The 24,249-nt window shown below is 33.1% G+C and overlaps 2 protein-coding genes and 1 long non-coding RNA gene across 3 annotated transcripts in view; 1 reads left to right on the top strand and 2 right to left on the bottom strand.

Annotated features, from left to right (window-relative positions):
• Positions 1-24,249, top strand: part of LOC148284249 (uncharacterized) — a 556,808-nt gene that overhangs the window by 19,933 nt on the left and 512,626 nt on the right. The window lies entirely within an intron of this gene.
• Positions 3,274-8,754, bottom strand: LOC148284254 (uncharacterized). The gene is made up of 2 exons (XM_088242418.1): positions 8,089-8,754; positions 3,274-6,162 (listed from the first exon to the last, which is right to left on the bottom strand). Exons 1-2 carry the CDS (start codon positions 8,337-8,339, stop codon positions 5,163-5,165), a joined length of 1,251 nt encoding a protein of 416 aa, XP_088098544.1. The 5' UTR covers positions 8,340-8,754; the 3' UTR covers positions 3,274-5,162.
• Positions 8,492-24,249, bottom strand: part of LOC148284253 (uncharacterized) — a 407,986-nt gene continuing 392,228 nt past the window's right edge. Inside the window, exon 5 of the long non-coding RNA XR_015825375.1 lies at positions 8,492-9,523. This is a non-coding gene — a long non-coding RNA (uncharacterized LOC148284253). The remainder of the gene's footprint in view (positions 9,524-24,249) is intronic.

The raw sequence follows: 24,249 nt of genomic DNA, 5'->3' as shown, positions 1-24,249 counted from the left end.
ATTTTTTTTGGTTGCAAGCCTTCAAAATGGAATTTCAAGTAGACGAAAGTGAGCATTTTTGACAGCTCCTCTTGTTCGCGTTCAATCGAGGGAATAAAGGAGAAAATAAATAACATCGATGATTAATTTGTTGTAAAATAATGAAGGAAAATAAAAATTAGTTTTATGACAAAACTTTAACAGCGGTTTTCGAGAGTGGCGTTCTTATTTAATATCGAACAAGATAATTTTCATTTATTATTTTGCAACAAATTAGTCAATATGAATTCGCCTTTATTCCCTGGATCGAACGCGAACAACAGGAGATATCGAAAATTCTCACTTTTGTTTACAAGAACATGTCAAGACATTCCATTTTGAAGGCTTGTAATCAAATGAAATAATACATGTAACGTAAAAACAAATAAAATATCTTGTATAACAGAAAATTTTCTTTCAAATAACGAACCTTTACCATTTGTTAGTAGATACTTTTGGTGCTCTTTTGTAAATTTGAAAAAAAACTGGACACAAGTTATGTTAACACCTAATATAAAATGATATAATAACTTATATTTAAATATAAGTTACAAATTTAAAAAAAACTTGGTACACTTTTTCTTGTTTAATTGACAAATTGGCGCTTTCACCCTCTAATGGGCATATTTAGACTGGTAAATATTATACAGATAATTTATATAAAACTAAATATTGTCTTAAATGTAGGTTGTCCCACTCCGTTTCATTGAAATATCATGTATTTATTTATTTAAACGCCTTGTAGGCTTTTTCATGTATTATATAAATATAAATATAAAGAATAAGCATGTATTTTACACAAAAGTAGCAAAAAAATTAAATGAAGTAATGAGAATAAGAAAAAAAAATATATACAAAAACTAATCTTACATATAAGTAAAAACTATATGAGTTTACAGAATATATTCCAGTAGAGAGAACAGGAGTTCATTTTTCCCCATCGGTTATAGTAAAAGAATGTTAAAATTAGAAGAAGTTAGAAAAAGAATAGTTAAGAATACAGATATGAGTTAATAAAAGGCATACAATTTAAAACAACAAAGAATTATTAAGGTATTTAAATTTGAAGATAATAAATTGGTACGCTGCCTTTTAAAATACAAAAGCGTTATATAAAATATATCTATATCATTTGCGTATTCATTTGCAAACTATTGTATCTCTTTCGACTTTTTTTGTAAATGTCCGTACATTTATTTACCAGTCTGAAGATGCATATGCATATAATATTAGAAGGCAAAAGCGCTAATTGGTCAAATAAATAAGTGAAAGTGTACTAAGTGTTTTTATTTTGTATATTTTGTTTAAATATAAGTTTTTATATCATTACAATGGAGTTCCACCGAGAATTGTTAATAAATAACTGAAATCAATCCTACTATGTAAATGTAAAGTCACTGGTCCCTTACAGCATTTTAAATAACTACCGATGATACATTGTTTAAACAGTTTTCTTCTTTTAACACATAAATACTCAACCATTCAATTATGTGAAGATTAACACTTTTTAACAATAATCAATTGTACAATTTGAATAACTTAGTTTAAGAATTCTCATGAATTATTTAGGTAAACATCTTTTGTGTTGCTCACCCGAAATAGTTTAAGACTCGATCAATACCAAGAAGAAGAGCCAAAGAAGGGTTATTTTTAGAAAATGGTCCCGACTTCCGACAAAAGCTAACGAGAGATTTTTGGAATTTGATAAAATAACAAGATGAAAAGATTCTCGTGGTCTTATTAATTCAACGTATCATTTAAAACTAAAAGCGGATATTTTTTTACATATCGTTATACTTTAGTTAGGAATAATAAATAAACAGCAACTTAAGAACTCTTTAAACAAACTAAACAATTAAATATAACTGAACTCTTTCAACTAAAATCCTTAAAATTTATTTATAAATTAGCTACTGACGTAATAATTGTAGACCATGAACTAAAACTTTAAAAAAATATAGTAAACATGGGCACAATTCGAAAAAATCAGCGCAATATCATGTACAACATTTTAAAACGAGACAAAGACAGTCGAGACTAATAAACCGGGGACTGAAATTGTACAATAAACTACCAGACAAAACTTAACAAAAGACTCGGACAACATTTACAAAAAAATTAAAAATATTTTTGTTAAAAAAAATTGTTGCCTGGATTTACTAGTGTTCTTTATAAGAACAGGTGTTATAGTAAAATAAATCATCGTTAAAAGTCAAAAGATCTGACCAAATTATTTGTTTTATTACTAAATGAAATTAATTTGATTTTCTTGCGTGCTCACTAATAGAGAAACAATTAAGTTAGGGTAGGATGGATTATGCATTTATAATAAATGATTGAAAAAAAAAAAACGGTTGTTTGATGTTAAGCTTTATTGCTGTTTTGGTGACAGATCTTCTATTAAAGCTCTTAAAAGACCGTGCTAAAAATTCCTGAAACGAACGGCGCTCTAACTTCATTTTTATTTATATATAAAACAAAAATTCAACACCTAGATACTGGTGAGTTTTTTATTAAGAACCATTTAAGAATTTTATTATTTCTTTTTAAAATTTTTGTGCTTAGCACACTGAATTTGCGTCTATATTCAAAGTGAATCAGTTGTCAATATTCTTATTATCAGCTTAAAGTTCCTTGATTTTTAAATAATTATTGGCCCACGCGAAGTCAGCCACCATTTTCACTTAATTATGACTATGCCTGGAAAGTAACCAGTAAATCTTTTGTAAAGTTACAATAAAACATCAAGAATTCAAAACCAACGATCGGCTGATTAATTTGACAAAAACATACATACCACATCTTTACATGTACTGTTTATTTAATTGTTTTCTTTCATTTATAAAAAAATATATATATGATAAGCCTAGTTACGACTTCATAATTTACAAAAATAAGATAGATGTGTCAATTCTTGAATTCTACGTAGCATCGTGTGACATCACAGTCACGCAAGAGTTAAGGTGGATTACATCGTTATGGAGTGGTGCAAAGAAGCTATATGCCCAAATAAGCTCTCAAACACACCACTCCACAGCAAAACACAACGACGTAATCCTACCTTTAAGCAGAATTTTTTGAATATGGCTAAAAAGACATTTCTTTACAAATGTTTAGCATTTTCAATACGTATTGTTTTCTGATATTTTTATTGGCTGTTTCAAAATGGATTATATAAAAAAACTTAACGACAGCAGATTACTTATCTTTAAAATTTATATCCATGCCTTTTTTTCCATGAATACATTTAATATATTTTTATTTTTATTTTTTATTTTGCACCACAACAGGCCAGGAGGCCCAATTACAGAGGTGAATTACATCACAGAACACCCAGGCTTGAGAAAAATCCCATTTTGATTTTTGTGTTCTCACCGGGAATCGAACCCGGAACCTTCCGTGCGTGAGTCAAGCGTCTTGACCACTACACTACGGAGGCCGCCAATATTGTAGAATCAAAGTGTTTATAATATGTTGGCTTACTAGGATCGATTGATAGAATCGCTGTAAGATCATCATTTATGTAAAACTTATGAACAATTCATATTGCGGTGTGTGTAACATTGTAAAATCAATTTCTTAATACAAACAAGGAATATTGTAATATGAAATTCCAGCACAACTAAAAAACTTAAAAACCAAACAATTATAATTTTCTCAAACAACATGGCGTGATTTTCAGGTATGATTATTATACTTCAAGAAATAAAAATAAACAAATATATATTTTATGTTGATTTGTCAAATTGAAACAAAAAAATTAACCGCTGACGGTATTTTCTGAAAAACAAGAAAGATTTGGCTACGATACAAGGTTGATCAACGTAACTTTGCGTAGTCTCCGATAAGAATAAACTGGATATACTAAATTACTCTTTTGTAAAATGATATTGCGGGATCCCGCAAGGAATATATTTTGGGCTCCATATAAACGTTAAAAGAAAATCTAAAAACAAAATGTAGATGACCTTTCTACAGACGGCATTGATAGTATTAAACCGAACTTTTTTTTATGGACGAAAAGTAAAACGTTTTCATAGATATTTATTCAGAATCAATAAACCTTGATACTATTTCAGAGGAGCAATACAGAACGACATTTTAGCATGCAATATTACTATGATATACTTATTCAATAACATACAATGGTTACACAATATAATCCAAGTCTGTATTGTCACAGTTTAATGCCGCCGAAGGCACCGGATACTCCATTGTCGAGTAATTAAAACTTTTAAATTATTGTTTTTAAAACTTTTTAATTCCACAACGAAGCACAGTTTTATCGATAGCACTCCCTCCAATCAAAAGCATTCTCTACTCGTAATGTATAAAAGCATTTCTACCTTACTTTTTTATTATTTTTGTCTCTTCTCTCTAGCTCCGCTTCTAAGTCTCGTATCTAGGGTGGTACTTTAATCCGCTAATTTTCAAACAATGATACTTTAGTATCTTAAAGAGATAATAGTACAAAAATATTTACTTAAGTTGAAGACGGTATTATAACAGATTAATGTTGCCACATAGAAAGTAAATTTTATGAATAATGTCTAAATTTAAATTAATTTGAATTAAAACGTTCGTGTCTATTCACGAGAATATTTGGCATTTATTTTTTAAATTTACCGAATCCATACAATGATATGATATAATATTAAAAAGCATTATTCCCCGGTTCGAGAGAAAAGCGAGAGAAATTACGTCGTGCGGGAGTGGGTGCGGTTTAATCTGAAGCTATTTCTGGTAACGGTAAATAAAAGCCGAAGCGAAATCGTACCAACGTTCATTTACATACTAGGCCATAGTTTGGTTAATGTAATCATTTTTAAACTCCCACTGAGAAATGGCTGTTGGTTAGTTAGTGGCGATACAGACACTTTACTAATTACAAGATACGCAATCCAACGAGAAAGAAATTAGGAAGGAAAACTAAAAATGTTCTTCATGAAAGTACGAATCTAATGTAAAAATATTCTAACACCGAAATGCTTTTACAAGTACGTGATTTTCCCGCTGTCTTTACTCGTTCTTCTCATCTTGAGTTCTGTCAGTGCTTTTAACGAGGTGCCATCGGCGGCCTGATCTCAGGGGGCCCCGGCAGCTCTCCAGCGCTGGCCGAACAGCTGCTCCAGGTAGTATCTTAGTCAGATCCTAGTCGCAGTGGGGCCTCCCACGAGCAAGCGCCGGCCTCGGTCCAGCTCGCGTAGCTCCAGCGCCTCCTCCGCCCCCAGCAGGGCGCAGCCGCTCGTAGCATCCGAGTCCCTCCTCTGCAGGGCAGCTCGCCGGTCTCCTTGCACGGGCAGTAGGGCTTCGCGCTCGCCCATACCGCCACCCCCGCACACTGTCCCATTAGCGCTGACGCCAGGCGGCCCAACTCCAGTTCTGATGGGACTCGCTCCGAGTTCCATGTTCAAAGCAGCCGTCCCCGCGTCTATTTCGCTTTGCAGCATTTTTATTTTCTGTATCATCTCTCTTATCTCGTATCTAAGTATACCGAGGAAACATAGTTTGAGGAAGGCTATGACGCAGTACCCGAGAACAAATAGGACATCGGCCGTGTGTCGTAACCACGCCAAAAGGCGTTCCTCGCATCCAACCGGGTAAGGGTTTCTGCAGGGTTTCTCGGGACAACAGCTCACGGGGGCCTTGGCCCAACTGAACGTCACATTTTGCGGGTTTTGCGCTCCGGGAGGTACAAAATCTTGAACTCCCTGTACTCCGCAACATCGACTCTCTCTTTGTAATCTGTCCCATAATTCAGTAAATTCTGGATCCGCTCCGTAGTCTCTTCCTAGTCGTATTCTCAAACCCGGACGAAGCTCTCTGCAGAGCTGCTCCAGTCGAAATACCCAGAACACGCCGACCGCCGCATCTCCCAGTAGGAGGGCTAGAAGCATGAGCCAGTAGGCATTCAGGAGCTTCTCGCTGAGCCTGAGAGCTCCCGCGCAACCCACAGCCTGCAGCAGCCCGGCCTGCGCGAGGAGCGCGAGGTAGGCGCACAGGAGACTGGGTTGGTGGAGCGCGAAGCCCGGAACGAGGGACCTCCTGTAGTCCGCCACCAGAGTCCTTCCGGCCACGGCGCAGAACACCAGCACGGCCAGCAGAAGTACGCCGTTACACGTGTATATCCAGAGGCGATAGTACCTGTTAACAATTACATAACATGAGAAAACGAATATTCATTTTACTCAAAAGAGGGTAAATAATTACACTGGCCCAGCAATGAAAATGTTTCGGTCTCAAAATAGATTGTTCTTATGTATTTCCACCTGCTGAATTGAAAAATCACAATGAAAATGACCGATTTGCTCTTTGCTTTGGAGAAACAGTGAGAAGTTGTTTTTTAAAGTCTACATTTTAATCTAAATTTGTTGTAACGGAGAGGGAAAACATTTTTCACTTTTTCAGAATGAGGGTTATTTTATTTTTGGAAGTTGTTCAGACAAGTTGGTGAGCCTGTCAACTGACAAAACACAACGTTTTCCGCCTGTTTGTAGGTTGTAAACATAATTTATGTTTAGTGTGACTTGTAAGTTTTCTATAGTTTCTGTTGTAATTAGTGTTGGATTTCTCTGATTTTGGAGTGTTTTTAAAGTGTGAAATTTGTTGAATCAAAATGCCACTAAATTCAGAAAATAATCTTTGTAACGTTTGTGGTGAAATAAAATTTTCGTCACAGAGACACAATCCGACGCCTTTTGTGAAGACTACCTATCAGCATGAAGTATGGTGTAAAGGTAGAGGCCCAGGATAAGTCGTGGGCTCCACATGTTTTTTACAACTCTTGATGAATTGTACTACGATAATTGTATTGTGGAACTCACCCGGGAATCAAAACCCAGGAGGTGAATCATATATTTCCTGTATGTAAACAATAAGTAATAAAAACAACAACATTACTGATGTCAAATTGCCTACAAGCAACAGATATGAATTGCTGACAGTCAGGGAAATAGGAAATTCCCCACTAGGAAGTAAAGAGAACACAATGGAGTATTAGTAAACCACAATCCTTATTCATAACTTTTGAGGTACCAACACAAATGTCACGTGTTATACGTCATATTCTCGTCACATTTTGTTGTCCGGTTCAGATATTGTATTATATATTGCGTTGTGTACGTAATTGGTGCTGTGTAAGGTTTATGTTTTTTTTGGTAATAATATCACTATATTATACTAATATAGCTAAAGGTTTAGGGTACTAAAATGATAAATGATAACAATTATTAAACCGAGATTAGAACACGGCTATCGGCAGCAAACAGATGTTATTAAGGCTATTTTAAACATCTGGGATCCATATTGCTCACTAGAAAAACTAAGACTATTATTTACAAAACTTTCCTCAGGCCGGTCATTGCATATGGGGCCAAATTCTGGGTTATGACCAAAAGAGATGAATACATGTTATTAGTATTTGAAAGAAAAATATTAAGGAAGTGCTGTCATTTAAAATAGAGTATGGAGTAGACGGTTTAATCATGAATTAGAGGCATTGTATGGCGAACTCAATATTGCACAATTCATAAAAATAAGAAGATTACAATGGTTGGGCCATGTGCACAGAATGAATAATGATAATCATACTCCAAAAAAGATTCTTTATACCACTCTGGAAGGCAGACGAAGCAAAGGCAGACTAAAATTAAGATGGCTGGATAATGTAGAAAGTGACATTAGAGCAATTGGCCTGATGAACTGGAGAAGAGCCGCAGGGTGCAGGGAGGAATGGAGACAGATTCTGAAGGAGGCCAGGGCCCACAACGGGCTGAAGCACCACTGATGACAATACCAATATAGCACCGTGTGCACAACAATAAACAAATAATAATAATAAAAAAATAATTGTATACTCGATAAGTTAAACAAACAGTGTAGTCAGTAACTCTCGCTCTCCATTATAATATTCAAGATGTAATAAATACAAATTGAAGCGAAACGTCGTCTTCATTCTGTCACCTCCGACTGAGTTAGAAGCTCCCGGCATCAACAAGCGTACACTCCTACAGTATTGTACATATCCAACGAACGCAGTCAGTTTCGAGACAAGGGCAGTTTCATCCTCACCTCATAGCTTTAGCCGCGTTGCAGTCGGCAAGCAGCGATTCCAGCGGCGGCGGCAGGTTGGTCCGCTTGCGGGCGGCCGGCGTGAGGTCGTTGAGGATGTGGCAGGCGGCCAGCTGCGGAGGCGCGGGCGGCCCGCCCTTGTCCTGGCTGTTGTTGAGCGGAGCCGCCGCGGCCGCGCCGCCCGCGCGCCGCGCGCAGCACCAGCCGCCCGCGCGCCCAGAGCTGGCCTGGCGCACCAGCATCACCGTCATGCCGCCCGCCTACCGCCGCTCGCCTACCCCCGCCCGCCGACCATGACTGCCGCCCGCCGACCAGCGAAGCCAGGGGTGTCCACCGCCGCGCCGTGCGACTATTGCGGATGACTCAGATTTATTTCACTCGAAGTGGTCACTAACGTATTCTCTTTTTGCGTTTTGCTTATTTAAAGTTCCCCTTCTATGTATATTATCTTAGACACTTCGATAAATCTTTATTTGCAACGAAATTTCAATTAGGTACTGAGTTACGTCACTTTAAACAGTCTCTCGCCTCTTTTTAAAGTTGATGTTTTTATTTTAGTCTGTAATCTTTTGTGTTATTTCTCGCTGTCTTTCGAGTATCGATATAACTTCGAACAAAACTCATTTGCTTTTCAAGACATAAAGTTATTTACCCTTTTGTTAAAGCGATTTTTTTAAAGATCTTGATCAAAAAAGTCGCTGCGCTAGCAATATTTATTTGTAATCTGACTTATTACTTCGCGATATAAACTTTACACGATCGTATAACTTGCGAGTGTAACTCATTCCTTTATTGTTTTGATATCAATATTGTTCTTTAAATTTCTTTAGAATTGTTCTAAAATAAAGTAAATTTACGACTGTGAGTTACCGCGAAAGTTTACTAACAAAAGTACTCACTCCTTCGCACTTTGTAGTCCAAATTGTGATGGAAATAAATTCTAGGCTTCTGAAGATAAAAGTTTTTCTAAAACGATATAAAGGCACGTGTTGGCTCAACTTTGGCTCTAAAAAAACGTACGGGGATCGATTCACTCGCAGAATAATAGGCACTGAGACAGAAATAATATGATTAGGAAATAAGATTCAAATTACTATTTTTTCGCGTAAGCGTTCGTTCCACGTTCTACTAGAACTTTCTAGTATTTCTCTCGCGTAGTCAAAACACTCGGAGTGTTCCAGCCGAACTGATATAAATTTGATACACAGCGGATTTAAATTCGTGCTGGAACTTCAAAATTACTTGAATGTAACTAAAAAATTATGCTGGGAGTGTTTTCCATTACATTTTCCGCATTGCTCGGAATTTACGTGAGTATTATGACAATCCGTAAAGCAATTTTCTCCCGAATAATGAGAATTTTCAGTTCGTAGTTCGTTCTGCTTCACGGTGTTTAAACTTGGCTGATACAGTGAGTCTCGTCTCGGCTGGAAATCTGAAACAAAAAGAAAATATTCCTCAGTAACGGTATTACCTCTTGTGTGGCTATGATGTAACACGGGTCTACGTAGGATACAAGACTTGATATATTTTTTTGTTGGTAAAAAACAATAAAACACACGAAAACAATACTTAAAGAAATAAAAATTGAACAAGGTTGAACTTGCCAAAAAAGAGTAAGGATCTTGTTTTTGAAAGAAAAATGTATGGCAAATAAACAATGAAAAATTTAAAAAATATAATACTTCAAAAAAAAAACAAAATTAATTAATTAGGTGTACAAACAAGCTCACTTATTCGTGTAAATTATGAAGCTGTAGCATTTTCACTTCGGGCTCGGAATATAATTTTGTAGACATTTTTTTTTCTCATAAAAACAAGACACATTATAGAATTTATACAATGCTTTCGATATGTCTTTAGAAATATACATTAAATGTGTCTCAATTACATTATAAGGATGATTTTCATTATAAAATAATAATATTTATGCTGACTACTTGTTTTTAGGGTATCAGAGTTATTATTGTACATGTTAGTGAGAGTGAGTATATATATATTATGTGAGGGTGTATGTTATATGTGTGATTATTGTATGTATGTGATAACGTGTTGCGAATATAAGTGGACTTATTGAACAATGATTATCAAAAATGATTTGTTTTTTTTTTCAAATCTTAATTAGGAAACCTATCAACCACCTTATCGATCGTTTTTTTTTCATTTTTAGGGCCTACTACCAAAACTTGATAACATCGGCCAAAAACAAGTTACATTTATAAACAAAAGAAAAACATAAACAGACAGGAATAACAATATATATATACAAACAAAAGACAAGAAAAATATAAGTACAAGAATAACATCAAAATATCAATTGTAATAATAAACACATATCCAAACCAATAAAATTTTTCAACATAAATTGAAATAGGCACTAACAGAAAAACCCACCAAAACCTGATAGTGCCTATTTAACAGAAAGAAAATAGAAACTAACAGTAAAATAAGAAGGAAGATAGAACTTAATAACTAGAAAAATTACAACAGAATAATAAAAATATTAACAAACTTAATCATATATTAATAATAAATTATAACCATTAAAATTAAAATTTAAAATTAAAGGTCGGAAGTAATAATGACAAAATATTTCATATAAAACTAAAAATGTAAGATAAATTTATTGTAAAAAAATAAAGAATTAATTTAAACATAATTATTTCAATGACACAATTATTACAAATCATAATAGGGAACAGTTTGAACTTAAAAAAATATAAACAGAATTGATCAATAAACAATTTGTACAAGAAAAAATTTGAGATAAATGAATTGGAAAGGTTATAAAAAACATAAGTAAAATATCAAATAATTTTTTCCTCCCAGTCATTAAAGGACATGTAAAAAAAATGTGATTAAGATCTCCAAAGCCTCCACATTCGCAGGCATTGGAGTCTAAAATTTTAATTTTAAAAAGATGGGACGGAGTGCAACAGTGGCCAGATCTGATACGGCAAAAAGTTACATTAATTAATTAATTAATTATGGATAACTTATATAGCGCCATTTTTGTAATAAAATACCTCAAGGGCGCTTTACATAGTGATTCTATTGTTAAGTTAAATTAATTTAAGCTTTCAAATTTGTAATTTAATTAAAATAATTTATTTTGTTGTCACGTGCTACGGATTTATTCAAATGATTTAGAAAACAAGTGGGTTTTAAGTTTTTTCCGAAACATCACTTCACTTTCACAGCCTCGCACCTCTGCTGGGAGAGCATTCCATGCCATAGGGCCTGCGACCGCAAATGCGCGTTCACCAAATTTAGTGCGCTGTTTGCGTAGAGGTATAATTACTTTTCCTCTCGCCGTAGACGTAGCTGATCCAAGCGTGAGACGCCTGTCAGCTAGTTCATCTGGAATGCATAGTTTCCTTAGATATTCCGGAGCCGAGTTGTGCAGTGACTTATACATAAGCCAACAGAGTTTGTATTCGACCCTCTGTGGAAAACGTAGCCAGTGTAGTTCCCGAAGTAGTGGAGTGATATGACTGATTACAATCCTAGACCTATTGAGTTTACACGCGCTATTGTACCAAGGTTTGGAGGGAATATGTTAGGGGCGTGGCCAATGGAATCACTGTTTATTTTTTATGCTACTAATAATTAGTAAAAAAAAATTTTTTTACCTGACAGTATTTCATAGACCTATGAATTTATTACTTTAAAAAATGTTAAAAAAACAACGTGATATTCTCTTATTGCTAATTCTTTCCTAGGCCTTGTGGCGAAATGGTCAGAGCGTTTGCTTACCATGCGAGAGGTCTCGGGTTCGATACCCGACATGGTTGATATGAAATATTTATTTAAAAGGTGTTTTTCACACTAGAATATTTCATAGTCTGAACTAGTTCCTGAAGCATAAGACTGATCATCTTACCTTCATTCAATTTAATTTTATTTATTTCGAATACAAACAGATGTACAGGTTAAATGAATATAAATAAAAAAACTGTAAAAATGTATGCACAGTAGGGCCTGCCATCCAATAATATGTATTCACCAAATTATATTACAATAAAGCGACGACAGTTTAAACTATATACAGAACAAATATACTAAATGTTTTAAAATAAAAAAAAATATGGACAAAACGAGGAGATAGTGAGAAGGAAAAGAAGGATCCAAGGCGTAAGACTGATCATCTTACCTTCATGCAACAAAAAATGATTAAGATACGCTGCGATTAGTGTACCAATGCAGTGCCCTATTCACCATTAGGTGCGGAAAGGGAATGATGATGATGATGAATGCTTAGTGTCCAAGCGATGAGGCAAGATGTGATCTCAAAAATGTTTTTCCTCTCTGTTGCAATAGATTTAGATCTGGAAAACTCTCCAGGGATAAAATTCAGCCTGTCTACAAACATTTGAACATACTCTAAACATTGTTGATGATAATTTTGTTTCATTAGACATGTTAAGACATACTTATGACCTATTTTATCTCCCTTAATGAAACTGTGTTGTGCCTTTCGGTCTAGAATTGCCTTTCTCAAGCCAATTGGGGTTATCTATTAATATTCAAACCGTGGTAAGTTCGGACGCATATCCTTTAGAATTGTTTGTGCTGGCGTCCAGGGGGTGCGGACGTCGGGCGTACGTAGCCTCGCCTTATGAAACCTTATTATATATGCCACGAACGTGCCGCGTTGAAATGCCACTACGGAGTATTATTTCTACTTTATTTCGTATTTAATTCGCATATTATTTTAAAGACTCCGATAATATGAAAACATATTCGCCATGAAAGTATAATTCATAAATATACTGAAGACGATAGAAATAACTTCAAAAAATGTAATAGATAAAAAGAATAGTGTTCTTATCTATAAAACAATCATTTGTCCGCACGTCAAGTACTGTTTTTACCGTTGTAATATGTTATTGTAAACAGCTAAACAGTTGAATCCAGCCCCTGTCTACAAAAATTTGGACAAACTCAACATATTGTTGTTAAATATGAATAATAAACATGACATTTATAAACTATATTGATTTATTTACTTATTTAACACTATATACACTTTATATACATAAAAGGGCGGGCATATTGCCTTAAGGCAATTTCTTCCTACCTACCCAAACCGTTCAGTTTGAGAAAATTACAAGTACTTGGACGTATTGAATCTTTTAAATATAAAAAAATTACACTTTACTATGAATATAAAAAATAACACTATACTATGAAGAGAGGTGAGGGGGTGGGAAGGAAAGAAGAAGTATAAAGGAACAATTTAAATATTAAGAAAGTGACATTTCAATCTTAAATTAAATGTAAATAAAGAAGGGGCATCTCTAACATTGATGGGTAGATTATTCCACAGTCGAGCAGCTACAACTGTGAAAGAGGAGGCAAGAAAATTAGAGCGATGAAAGGGTATTAAAAGGGTTCTAGATCAAAGAGGTAGTCCGTGTTGTGATAAAGGTTGGAAGAGCTCTCTCAGATAAACAGGCAAAGTGGGGTTATTTGAAATATTGTGAAGAAGTGATAGAATGTGGATGTTTCTTCTATGCCTGATACTGAACCAGTGTAGTTGCGTGCGATATTCGGTTATGTGGTCGAATTTGCGATGATCAAAGATATAACGTATACAAACATTCTGCAATCGTTCTAACTTATCAAGCAATTCAGAGTTAGCATCTGGATAAGATACATCCGCATAGTCAAGGAGTGGAAGAAATAAGCTCTGGACTAATGTTTGCTTAACATTAATTGGCAAGAAATTCCGTAATCTTTTAAGAGAGTGCAAACTGCTATAAAGTTTACGACTAACTTTTTTAACCTGATCGTGTCACCCAAAACGCTTATGAATGTTTTACCTCAGTTTTTGACTGAAGTCATGAATGGAATTTCTGTACCATCTGTTTTGAAAATAGGAAGTGTGGAAAAAATCAGTTTTGATTTTTTTTTTTGCTACCAACAAGTACAATTTGGGTTTTTGTTGGATTTATGAGAAGTTCATGTTTTTTTGTCCATGAAGAGATATGTTCGAGTGCAAGTGACATTACTTTATGTGTTTCAACAATGTCAACGGGTTCAAAATGAATATACAATTGCAAATCATCGGCATATAAATGGTACGAACAGGGGAGGTTTCATTTAATTGTAGCAATTTATAATTTCTACTTAATGTTTTCGTCTATTACAAAACCAATACATAATACCAAATATCATTTAAAATCAAGTTATCAACAGATTCTAATATCAGAAAACTATACATACGAAATAACATCATTTAAAACATTTTAGGTTTTAGATATAAAATTGCTGTATAAAAAGATTTGTTTGCTTCAAATACATAAAGATAAAATAAATAGTAGTATTTCTAGGTCTCAAAACGTAAGTACGCGACCTAGAACAGGTGGTAATATCTTAATTCCTAAATTAAAAACAACTACTGCACAACATCATTATACTTACAGAGGAATATTTTTATTTAATGAAAGAACAAAGATAATAAAAAGTACAGTCAGGAATACAATATATTTAAGAAAGAAGTAAAAAATTACATTTTTATTCATTTAACACTGATTGAAAACATCGTTTATATCTTTTTTGTAATTTATTTATGTTATTCTAAAAATACTATTGATTAAAATAAAATGATCTTTTGTAAGACGTCACTCCCCATTATGTACACAAGAATAGTTTATTATTTTACGTAATGGGAAACGTTAATGTAAATATATGTATTTGATTAATGTAAAAAATGTATTTAGTTGTAATATTGTATTTTTATTTGTTATTAATAAAAGAAATAATAAAAAAACATAGGTTTCCCTATAAACTTCCACCCCTTTGCGGTCCAGTCACGTTATCCTGCAAATCCCTTTAATTTCTACCAATTTCCTTTGCAGGATTCTCTCTCCTTATTGGATCCATCGTGGGATTTGTTTTTTCTCGCCATTAGTAAGCCGAGCAAAGCGTTCTACGAAACCCACCCCACCCACTACCCACTGCTTCCCCGTTTCATTGGTTTCCATTAAAAAACGTCACCCTGGATTGTGTTTACGGTACGGACGAGGGTGGGAAGATCGCGATGTTACGATTTTAGTTTAATATTGATTAAAGTAAATGAAACACATTGTTTTAAAACACTTTTTATCTAACAAATTGCAACACAAATAGCGAACATTTTAAAGAAAGAAATATAGTAGTCTAGGCAGGGCAAATGACTTGTTATCGACAGGTTAAAGTGGGCACTTTACACACTGTGTAACATTCACTATACTGTCTCTATTATTTATAGGCATTTAAAGGGTAAGCTCCTCAAAATAATTCCTCTTTTTTACTATTTTATCCTAATCTTTTTTTATCCTTTTCATCCCTCCTGACGCTTTGGGAACGAACTCATTATTATTTCATTTAACTCGCTTGTATGATATTTTAAAAATATTATTAAATATTAGCGCATATTTTTATTTTCAATCTGTTCATTAGTATGTCTACAAATAGTATTACATAGTCGTGAAAAACTTAAATTGAACTCGTACACCATATTATAATATGATTTTTTTACAAATATGTAAATATAGGTTATTACATCATTACAATGGAATTCCATCAAGAATTGTCAAAAAATAATTTAAATGAAATAAATTTATTGTTGTTTTTCCAAATAAATAAATCGCCCATGTTTAAAAATCCGTATTTTTTCAATTTTTATTTGTGATATATTTATTATTTAATTTTAAATCTGGAACTAGGGCACACATAAACATATTCTTATATATGCTCTAGTAATAAAACGTATACTATATATGTGTATCTAATTTAAAAATAATTTTATATGTATTACGTCCTAACTTTAAGTTTGAAAAACTATCATGGATAAAAATATTTTATATGAGTCTCTTCCAGGAATTTAGCAAACAACACATGTTTGCACATGTGCGACACTGCGACAGTGACTAGTGACTACCCAAAATCTACGATGGCTACCCTTCGGATATTTTTTACCTGTTATGTTATCCATAGTGTGAAAACGATGCTTTATCTTTTTAGTTTTTTTATTGTTTACTTTTTACAAATTTACTATTATGTTCAATGTTTATTTTTATAAATTGATTGTATGATTATTGGTATAAATTTAAGTTGCTAGAATTTCACTCGTCCATGCATTTTGTAGCTGCAAGACGATTAGTAATCTTGCTTTAATAGGTAAACGTTATCAACTATCAAATTTCCAAATTTAGTAAATGGGGTCTAGAGTTCCAACCGTGAATGCACTCAGTAGCTGCAAGACTTTTTGCTATCTAACTTCTAGGTTTATAAATTTGTTTTTTAAATATCAATTTAAATATTTTTGAATTTTTTTAAATATCACTAAAACTCTAAACTTCATTGTCAAATAAAAAAAAATGTAAATAAGGGCTAGATTTCTTATTGTCCATGTGGCTGCAAGACGTGCTGTAATCTAGCTCCTATATATCATAATTGAAGACGAGGAACTATAATCTCAACCGTCTATGAGCTCTGTAGCTGCAAGACGTGCCGGGATATTTATTTATTGTACAGTGCCCTTGAGGTGATTTTCACAAAAATGGCGCTATATAAATTATCCAAATATAGAGTAAATGATATTTATAACAAAAAAAGCTTTAAAAAAAATATTATTTAGTTAGGCAGTTTAGATCACTCACCAGCAAAAACAAAAAATATGCATATATATTTTTACAAAAAAATAAAGTTATAAATAAACTATAGTTTGATGTTTAACCATTGATTAATTTGTTTGTTTTTTGTATAGATTCTATGATTACACTTTTTAAGGTATTCTGTATTAATATCATATGGGTATTATTACAACAGAAAGAAAGAAAATTTAATGTAAGGGAAAATGGAGGTCCAAGCATTTACTAGGCTTATAACAGGTCATTGTCGCTTTACACAATGTGTAACATTTACCATTCTGCCTACGTTTGAACATCTTCTTTCAATTATTCTATTTGTTTATCTTTGTGACGAATTGGAAAATGCTACTGCAATCATTTACTTTCACGAGAGTCTCTGTTAGGTGTTTTAAAAAAAATATATGTATGTCTTAAATTAAAGTGTGAAATGTAAATATTAATTATGAAATAAAAATAGGAAATTTAGAATAGAAAACTGAAACTGAATAGAAAACTGAAAATTAAAAATAACTTGATAAAGGGAGAGGAGGAAATCCTGAAATAACTTTTTAAAAAATACACAAACGCAGTAAAATAGCAGACATTAATAATTTTACAATGATCTCGCATTCGCAAAGTTTTTATTTGAAGTTAATCATAAAATCAAATTAAATATATTATTCATTCTAGAAAAACCAATTTGTACCTGTCGGGCGAACAACTGGTGAAAAATACCGTTTTTATTTGATTGATAACATTTCGTAAATTATTTACCCGTGGTTTGTGATTTTCGGCAAATAAATCTACCGACAGTTTTTAATAAACGCCTATTTTGAAAATAAATTTCGCAATGTGACAAAGTGACAGTTGTTTGAAATATAAAATTATGTTGCAACCATCTTTTAAAATACAATTTATGTATCTACATGTTATCTAACTAATGAAAAATAATCATTTCACTTTTAATCATTATCATTCCATTATCCGTAACTTAAGGCACATGGGGAACTGTGTCATAAAGGTAAAATGATGCTTCCAAGATTCAGCGAGCAGCCTGTGCCCAGCGACAATAACTATAATACCTACAATCTACAAAAGCTATCCTTTGGATATTTTCTTTAAATTTAAACAGTGCATTTTGTATTTAGTTTTTTTATAACTAACTTTTCAGCAGGAACACTTGACAAAAATATCTACTCTGCTCAATGTTTATTTTTCGCAAATTAAGACGATTGGTAATCAAGCTTCAATACGTTAATGCTATCAACTATCAAATACCAAAATTTTGTAAATATGGTCCAGAATTTCAACCATCCATGCGCTCAGTAGCTGCAAGACTTGTTATAATCTAATTCCTATTTCTAAAAATGAGTTTTATTTTATTTATTTTAATGTCGTTCAGGCACTAAACTTCATTGTCAAATTAAAACATGTAAATGGAAGCTAGATTTCTTACCGTCCATGCGCTCTGTAGCTGCAAGACGTGCTTTAATCTAGCTCATATCTGTTTTAATAGGGAAATATCACTTTTTAAAAAACATTTTTAAAGTAATAAAGGTCTATGAAATACTGTCCAGTAAAGAAATGATTGTTTTGCTAATTACTAGTAGCATAAAAAGTCTTTTTTTTATATGTAATTTTGAATTTCCGCAAAAACGGTCATTCCATTGGCCACGCTCCTAATACGTCACGATTTATATTTATTTGTTCCTGGCCATTGAAATTTGTTTAGAACATTATTACGAATCTTGACGTCACAACAACTGAGGCTAAACACGTCACGTTTTTCATGCAACGTATTTTTCTTAAATTTCTTTTTTACATCCGTGTATTTAAAAATTTCTCCACAATATGCATATTGATTTTGAAAATATAATTAATTATTCTAAATCCATATAATATATTTCTATCGGTATTTAGTATGTGATATTTCCCTATGGAAATAGAATATAATTGGAAACGAGGAACTAAAGTCCCAATTGTTCATGCTCTCTGTAGCTGCAAGACGTGCTGGAATATTTATTTACTGTACAGCGCCCTTGAGGTGATTTTTACAAAAATATCGCTGCATAAATTATCCAACCATAATAATAATAATGACGGTGTGGAAGCTGATGGGAAGATAATTGTTTTCAGAAATCTATTTCTCTTAAATTAAAGCAGATAAATTCATAAGGATTTTTTAATTATTTTTTTACTACAGAATTTACCTCACACATTTAACATTTTAACGAGGTTTGCAGAATGCATAATTCAGCCTTGCATTGTACGCCTAAAAAAATAATAAAATTCTTTTAACACACAGTTAAATTATTTTCAACGTTTAAATAACAAATTTATTAAGAGATTCTTTATAACGAAATACCATTATCAACAATATTTTGAGTTTGTCCAAATTTTTGTAGACAAGGACTGGATTCAACTCCCTAGGGAGCTGTTTATATTAACATATTACAACAGAGGTTATATAACAGAGGTTATTATATAAATAAAAGTCTCAGCTCTTTAACTTCACAAACATCAACAGATGGAAGAATTGAAGGAATATAGATGTTCAAATATAGGCAGAATTGTGAATGTTACACAGTGTGTAAAGTGGCCACTCAAACCAGCCATTGACAGGTCATAAGCCCTGTAGATGCCTAGACTTCTATATTACCTTCTCTTAAATGTTCTTCATCTCGTTTGTAATATGTTAAAATACCATTATTATAAACGTAAAATAATATACTAAAATAAATAAAAACAGATTAGTTTTTTACTGCTTATTTTTTTTTTCTACCGACCGGTTTCAAAGGTTTACAAGCTTCTTTTTTAATGTATACCGAACTAATGAATTCTATCCTATTTCATTTTATCAGTATTATGTTGTGTATGGAACTACTAAATTAAGTATTCTTATCTTGTAAGGATGGTAATGTGAGGTGGATACGCTCAAAACTAAGCAGGAGTGGACTAAAGGAAATATTGTCCATTTGGTTATTTACTATTTTTTTCATATTATGAATCGCTTTTTCTAACTTAAAATTTAACTTCTTATATTTTTTAAATTATTATTTTACAAGACAGATCTACGTATAAAGGTATTTGGGGTGGGACAAAAACACCTTACAAATGTGAGTTTTTCTAATGTATGTAGGGAGTGAAAATATTATATTTTCTGACGGTAAACAGACTCTGAGTGAGGGGTGATTTAGAGGAAGGTACTGGAGAGGGGGTAGTAGAGAAGAAGACACGTGTTTTGTTATGTATTCAAAGGATTAACTTTCACGAAAATTTCAACCAAAAGGCTTCGTAAGGTGAGATTGACTGGAACCCAAAACAACCCCTACAAAAAGGTTCGAAATGTTTAATGAGTTGCCGGTGAGTCTTATGGAAGCTGGAAGCGTCCTGTTTCGAACGATTTTTTTAATTTTATATTAAGGATAAACAATCTATTGAGCAACCGTGCATGTGTGAAAATATTGACCAGTGTGTTTATTTAGGTTAAACAATAGATTGTAATTTTAAATGAGATGTACATATTAGAAAATTGTGTAAGTGATTAAGAGCAATAAGTGATAGATTTTTTTTTTATAATTCTTGTTTATAAAATTCATGTTTTTATAAAAAAAAAAAAATATTAAGCCAAATATGTGAATATTATTAATGTTTGTAAAAGGCAGATTTGCCGTTTATGTTATTAAAATAAAATAAATGTATATATTGAAATATTATGTCCCTGTTGATACTTGACGAATTGTTTATTGATCTCTCTCTGAATCAATTATACGATACGCTATAACTTCCCGGGGGTTATCAAGTAAAAACAATATTAATTTTATTCAAACTTTCCGAAATTCTATGATCAAATTGCTACTACATAAAGATGTATACCGCCAGGGACACCATATTTCAATATCATTGATGTATAAACCTGTAAACAAATTATCAGTTAGGGTTCTACTTTGGTACAACTTAATTTGTCCGCATGCGTCGCACTCCGAGTATAAACACAAGTTGGTACATGATTACAACACCAGCTTTACTAGTATGGAAGGGCTAGCTGTTCCTAGATATTGCAATAAATATGGCAAAAGGACACTGCAATACAGTATACCTAAAATATTGAACATGTTACCAAACAATATTAAAAATACTGAGTTAAATACAGAAGTAAGACGTATGCTCAAATAATGATTACTCCAAAAAAAAATTTTGTATTAGTGATAGCTTTAAATTTGTAATAATGTAATAAAATATGGTATATAACATTTAATGTTTTTCAAGTAAAATTATTATTAATGTAGGTTAAGTATGAATAATCGAAGCAATGTATAAGAACCTGCTGACTGCTGATTTTTTTAGCACAATCTCTTAAGAGACAATAAAGTGTTTTACTAGTTAGAAATAGTTAGCGGTCCCGTGGTGTAGCGGTTAAGACTCCTGACTCATACACAGAAGGTTCTGGACTCGATTCCCGGAGAGAACACAATAATTACATGAGATATTTCTCAAGCCTGGGTATTCTGTGATGTAATTCACCACTGCAATTGGGCCTCCTGGCCTGTTGTGGTGTAAAACAAAATAAAATTATGTGATATTGTAAATATACAAGCTATGAAAAAAATGCAAATATAAGCATATAACTTTTTTGTGGGCTTTTTAATGTCTACCAGTTTTGAACGTGCCCGTCTCTTCGCCAGGACTCTCACTAAATTAACATGTTAGTAAATAAAAAAGTAAAAGAATATTTAAACATAAGGGAAGAGAGGGGGTTGGAAGGCTAAAAATCACTTGATTGGTTGATTTTAAAAGGATAGGCGGTGGCTAAAAATTTCAATGAAAAGGTATATTAACACTATTTTTCAGCCACTCTCTCGCAAATACCTCCCCGATAATGTGCAAAAAAGACAACCGCACGTCGCGTCGGACTGATTATTATAACTTTATAAAATTTACAAAATTGACGTTTCGCTGTCCCGTATTCCGCACCCTAAAACTAAACCTATTTTGTTGTTTTTTTTTTAAATAGTACCACCATAAAACTTTCTGTGTCGCTATTTTTTCTGGTTTCCATAAATATTTATTATATTTGAAAGTAGTTATGTAGAAAGCAGCCACCCATAGAAAATTGAAACTGAGATAATGGTATTTTTGTGAAAAGAGTGAATAATCAAATAAACACAACAGTAGGAATGCTTTTTAATTTCACATATTACAACAGAGATGATAAACTTTTTAGACAATGGAATATAGTAGTCTAGGCATTCACAGGGCTTATGACCTGTTATTGGCTGGTTATAGTGGCCAGTTTACCCACTGCGTAACATTCACCATTCTGCCTATATTTGAACATCTATATTATTTCGATACTTCCACCTTTTGACGTTTGTGAATTTGAAGAGCTGAAACCTTTATTGTTGCGGGTAAGATTCATCTGATTGAATTATTTCACCCACGTACTAGGCAATGCTTGAAAACATTTTTTATTTTTGTACTTCTTCTTGGAACTGGGGGCTGTATCCAGTCCTTGTCTGCAAACATTTAGACAAACTTAAAACATTGCTGATAAATTCACCTGGTCTGTAATGTATGAAAAAAATAATGAAAATTAACTACTTTGAATGACGTCGCAAGTTCTTGTGAATCGATCGTAGAATGTTATGATAGATTTCCGGTTTATGGGAAGTCAATACACCAATCAGCAGAACTCACCATACAGAACTTGTAACGTCACAGACGATAATACGACACTTTTTTTTTTCTGGTCTGTCAACAAATATCTTTTGTAAAAACACTCAAGTTCCTCATTATTTAAATATGTTGTTATTAATTTAATAATCCAAAGTGTAGCGTAATCAGATACCCGCTTTTATCTCCGTATTTTGCAGATTCTCGTTCCGCGTTCCGCCCCGTTCCGTCCTCATGTCGCCCGCTCTTGCCCGCCCGCGCCCCTACTTCGCCCCTCTCTCAACCCCCTACCCCCTCCGCGCCGGCTCCTTTGATACATCCATTTAATTAGAGTCAAGAGACGAGGTCACGTGGCTTCACCCAAATACCAACGCGGGCATTTTTAATATGTAAAAAAAACAATGTTTCACTTTGAACTGTTTGATCAAACGTATTTTTTACATTGCATTTTTTCTTCTGTATTGCGATAAAAGAGATAAGAAAATACAAGTCACTCTAATGGTTAAAACCTAAAAATTACTACAACAATGCCATTTTCAGTTTGTCGTAAATAACCGTGTTCAGAAATAGGAATCAAGTTAAGAGGAAACGCGGTCAGAGTTTTCTTCATACAAACGTATTTCTGTATTTTCTTCCTGGATAACGGCACTTACCGGTAGTTTTTATTTTTTTACATAATATAGTATTATTTGTTGACGTGTTTCTGTTGTTTCGCTTTTTTGATAAATTTTTTTTTTGAGGGGTGGGACCGTCTGAAAACTTTTGAAAGTGCCGGTTTCATTTATTAATTAATTTATATATACGCCCAATAGGCATTTTTAAGGACATATTTATTCATAGATATTATTAAAGGAATTAGAAAGACAATGGTATATAGTAAACGTGGTGGGAGTAGAAGCGGGATTGAGGTGTTTATAATTGAATTAGATTCAGTGATCGTTTGAAAGAAGACAACTTGTTATTAAAGAAATCATGACGGGTATGTTTCTTCTTTCATTTATTGGGGATATCAACAGTAAAACACGTAAAAAAAACAAATAAAATAAACAGAGAATAAAACCAATGACAGATATCCACAGAAATACATTAAATACTCGTACAATACATGCTAGTGTGTTTGTGTGAGTGTAAGTGTGTGAAAGAGTAGGTGAGTGGGTATTATAATGGAATGAGAGTGGACGTGTGTGTAAATATTATTGCAAGTGTCAAAAATATATAAAATATTAAGAATTAGAGATAAAATAAGATTTTATTATAGAAACTACATATAAGACAAAAAAGTTAGTTTTAATACGCGCATTTCAAATGTTAATTTGTTACAATCAAACGGATCAATAAGGGGAAAGTTCAAATTATATTAACGGGCTAGCAGTATAAGTAAAGAGTTCTGGGCATAGTTCGTACGAACTGCTGGCACATGTTTGTTGGCCGACCTAAGAATTCTGGGGATAGGGGAATGATAGCATAGTTAGTTCTATGGTTATCGGTATGAAAGAGTAAGTTTTGTCTGAGGTTTCTAGTTGGGATATTTAATTTTATTGAGCTCAGTAGTTCACGCGCATCAAAGAGCGAGTTGAGAATTTTAAATAGGACTTGAAGGTCGGATTTATTCCGACGGTTCTTGAAGAGAAGATATATTTAAGCTAGTTTTTTACTCCACAATGTTTGAGTATGTCCAAATGCTCGCAGACTGGCTGGATTTCCTCATTAGGGAGTTATTCATATTTAAATTTATTTCAACAGAGAGGGAAAACATTTTTGAGAAGGGAATATGGAAGTCTAGGCATTTACAGAGCTTATGACCTGTCATTGGCTGGTTTAAGTGGCCACTTTACACACTGTGTATATATATACTAATATTAGTAACGAG

This window comes from Micrasema longulum, unplaced genomic scaffold (genome assembly GCF_059751315.1).
Source record: "Micrasema longulum isolate JH-2025_06_02 unplaced genomic scaffold, ASM5975131v1 h1tg000137l, whole genome shotgun sequence".
NCBI classification, from domain to species: domain Eukaryota; kingdom Metazoa; phylum Arthropoda; class Insecta; order Trichoptera; family Brachycentridae; genus Micrasema; species Micrasema longulum.
This window is presented reverse-complemented; position numbering and strand designations above follow the sequence as displayed.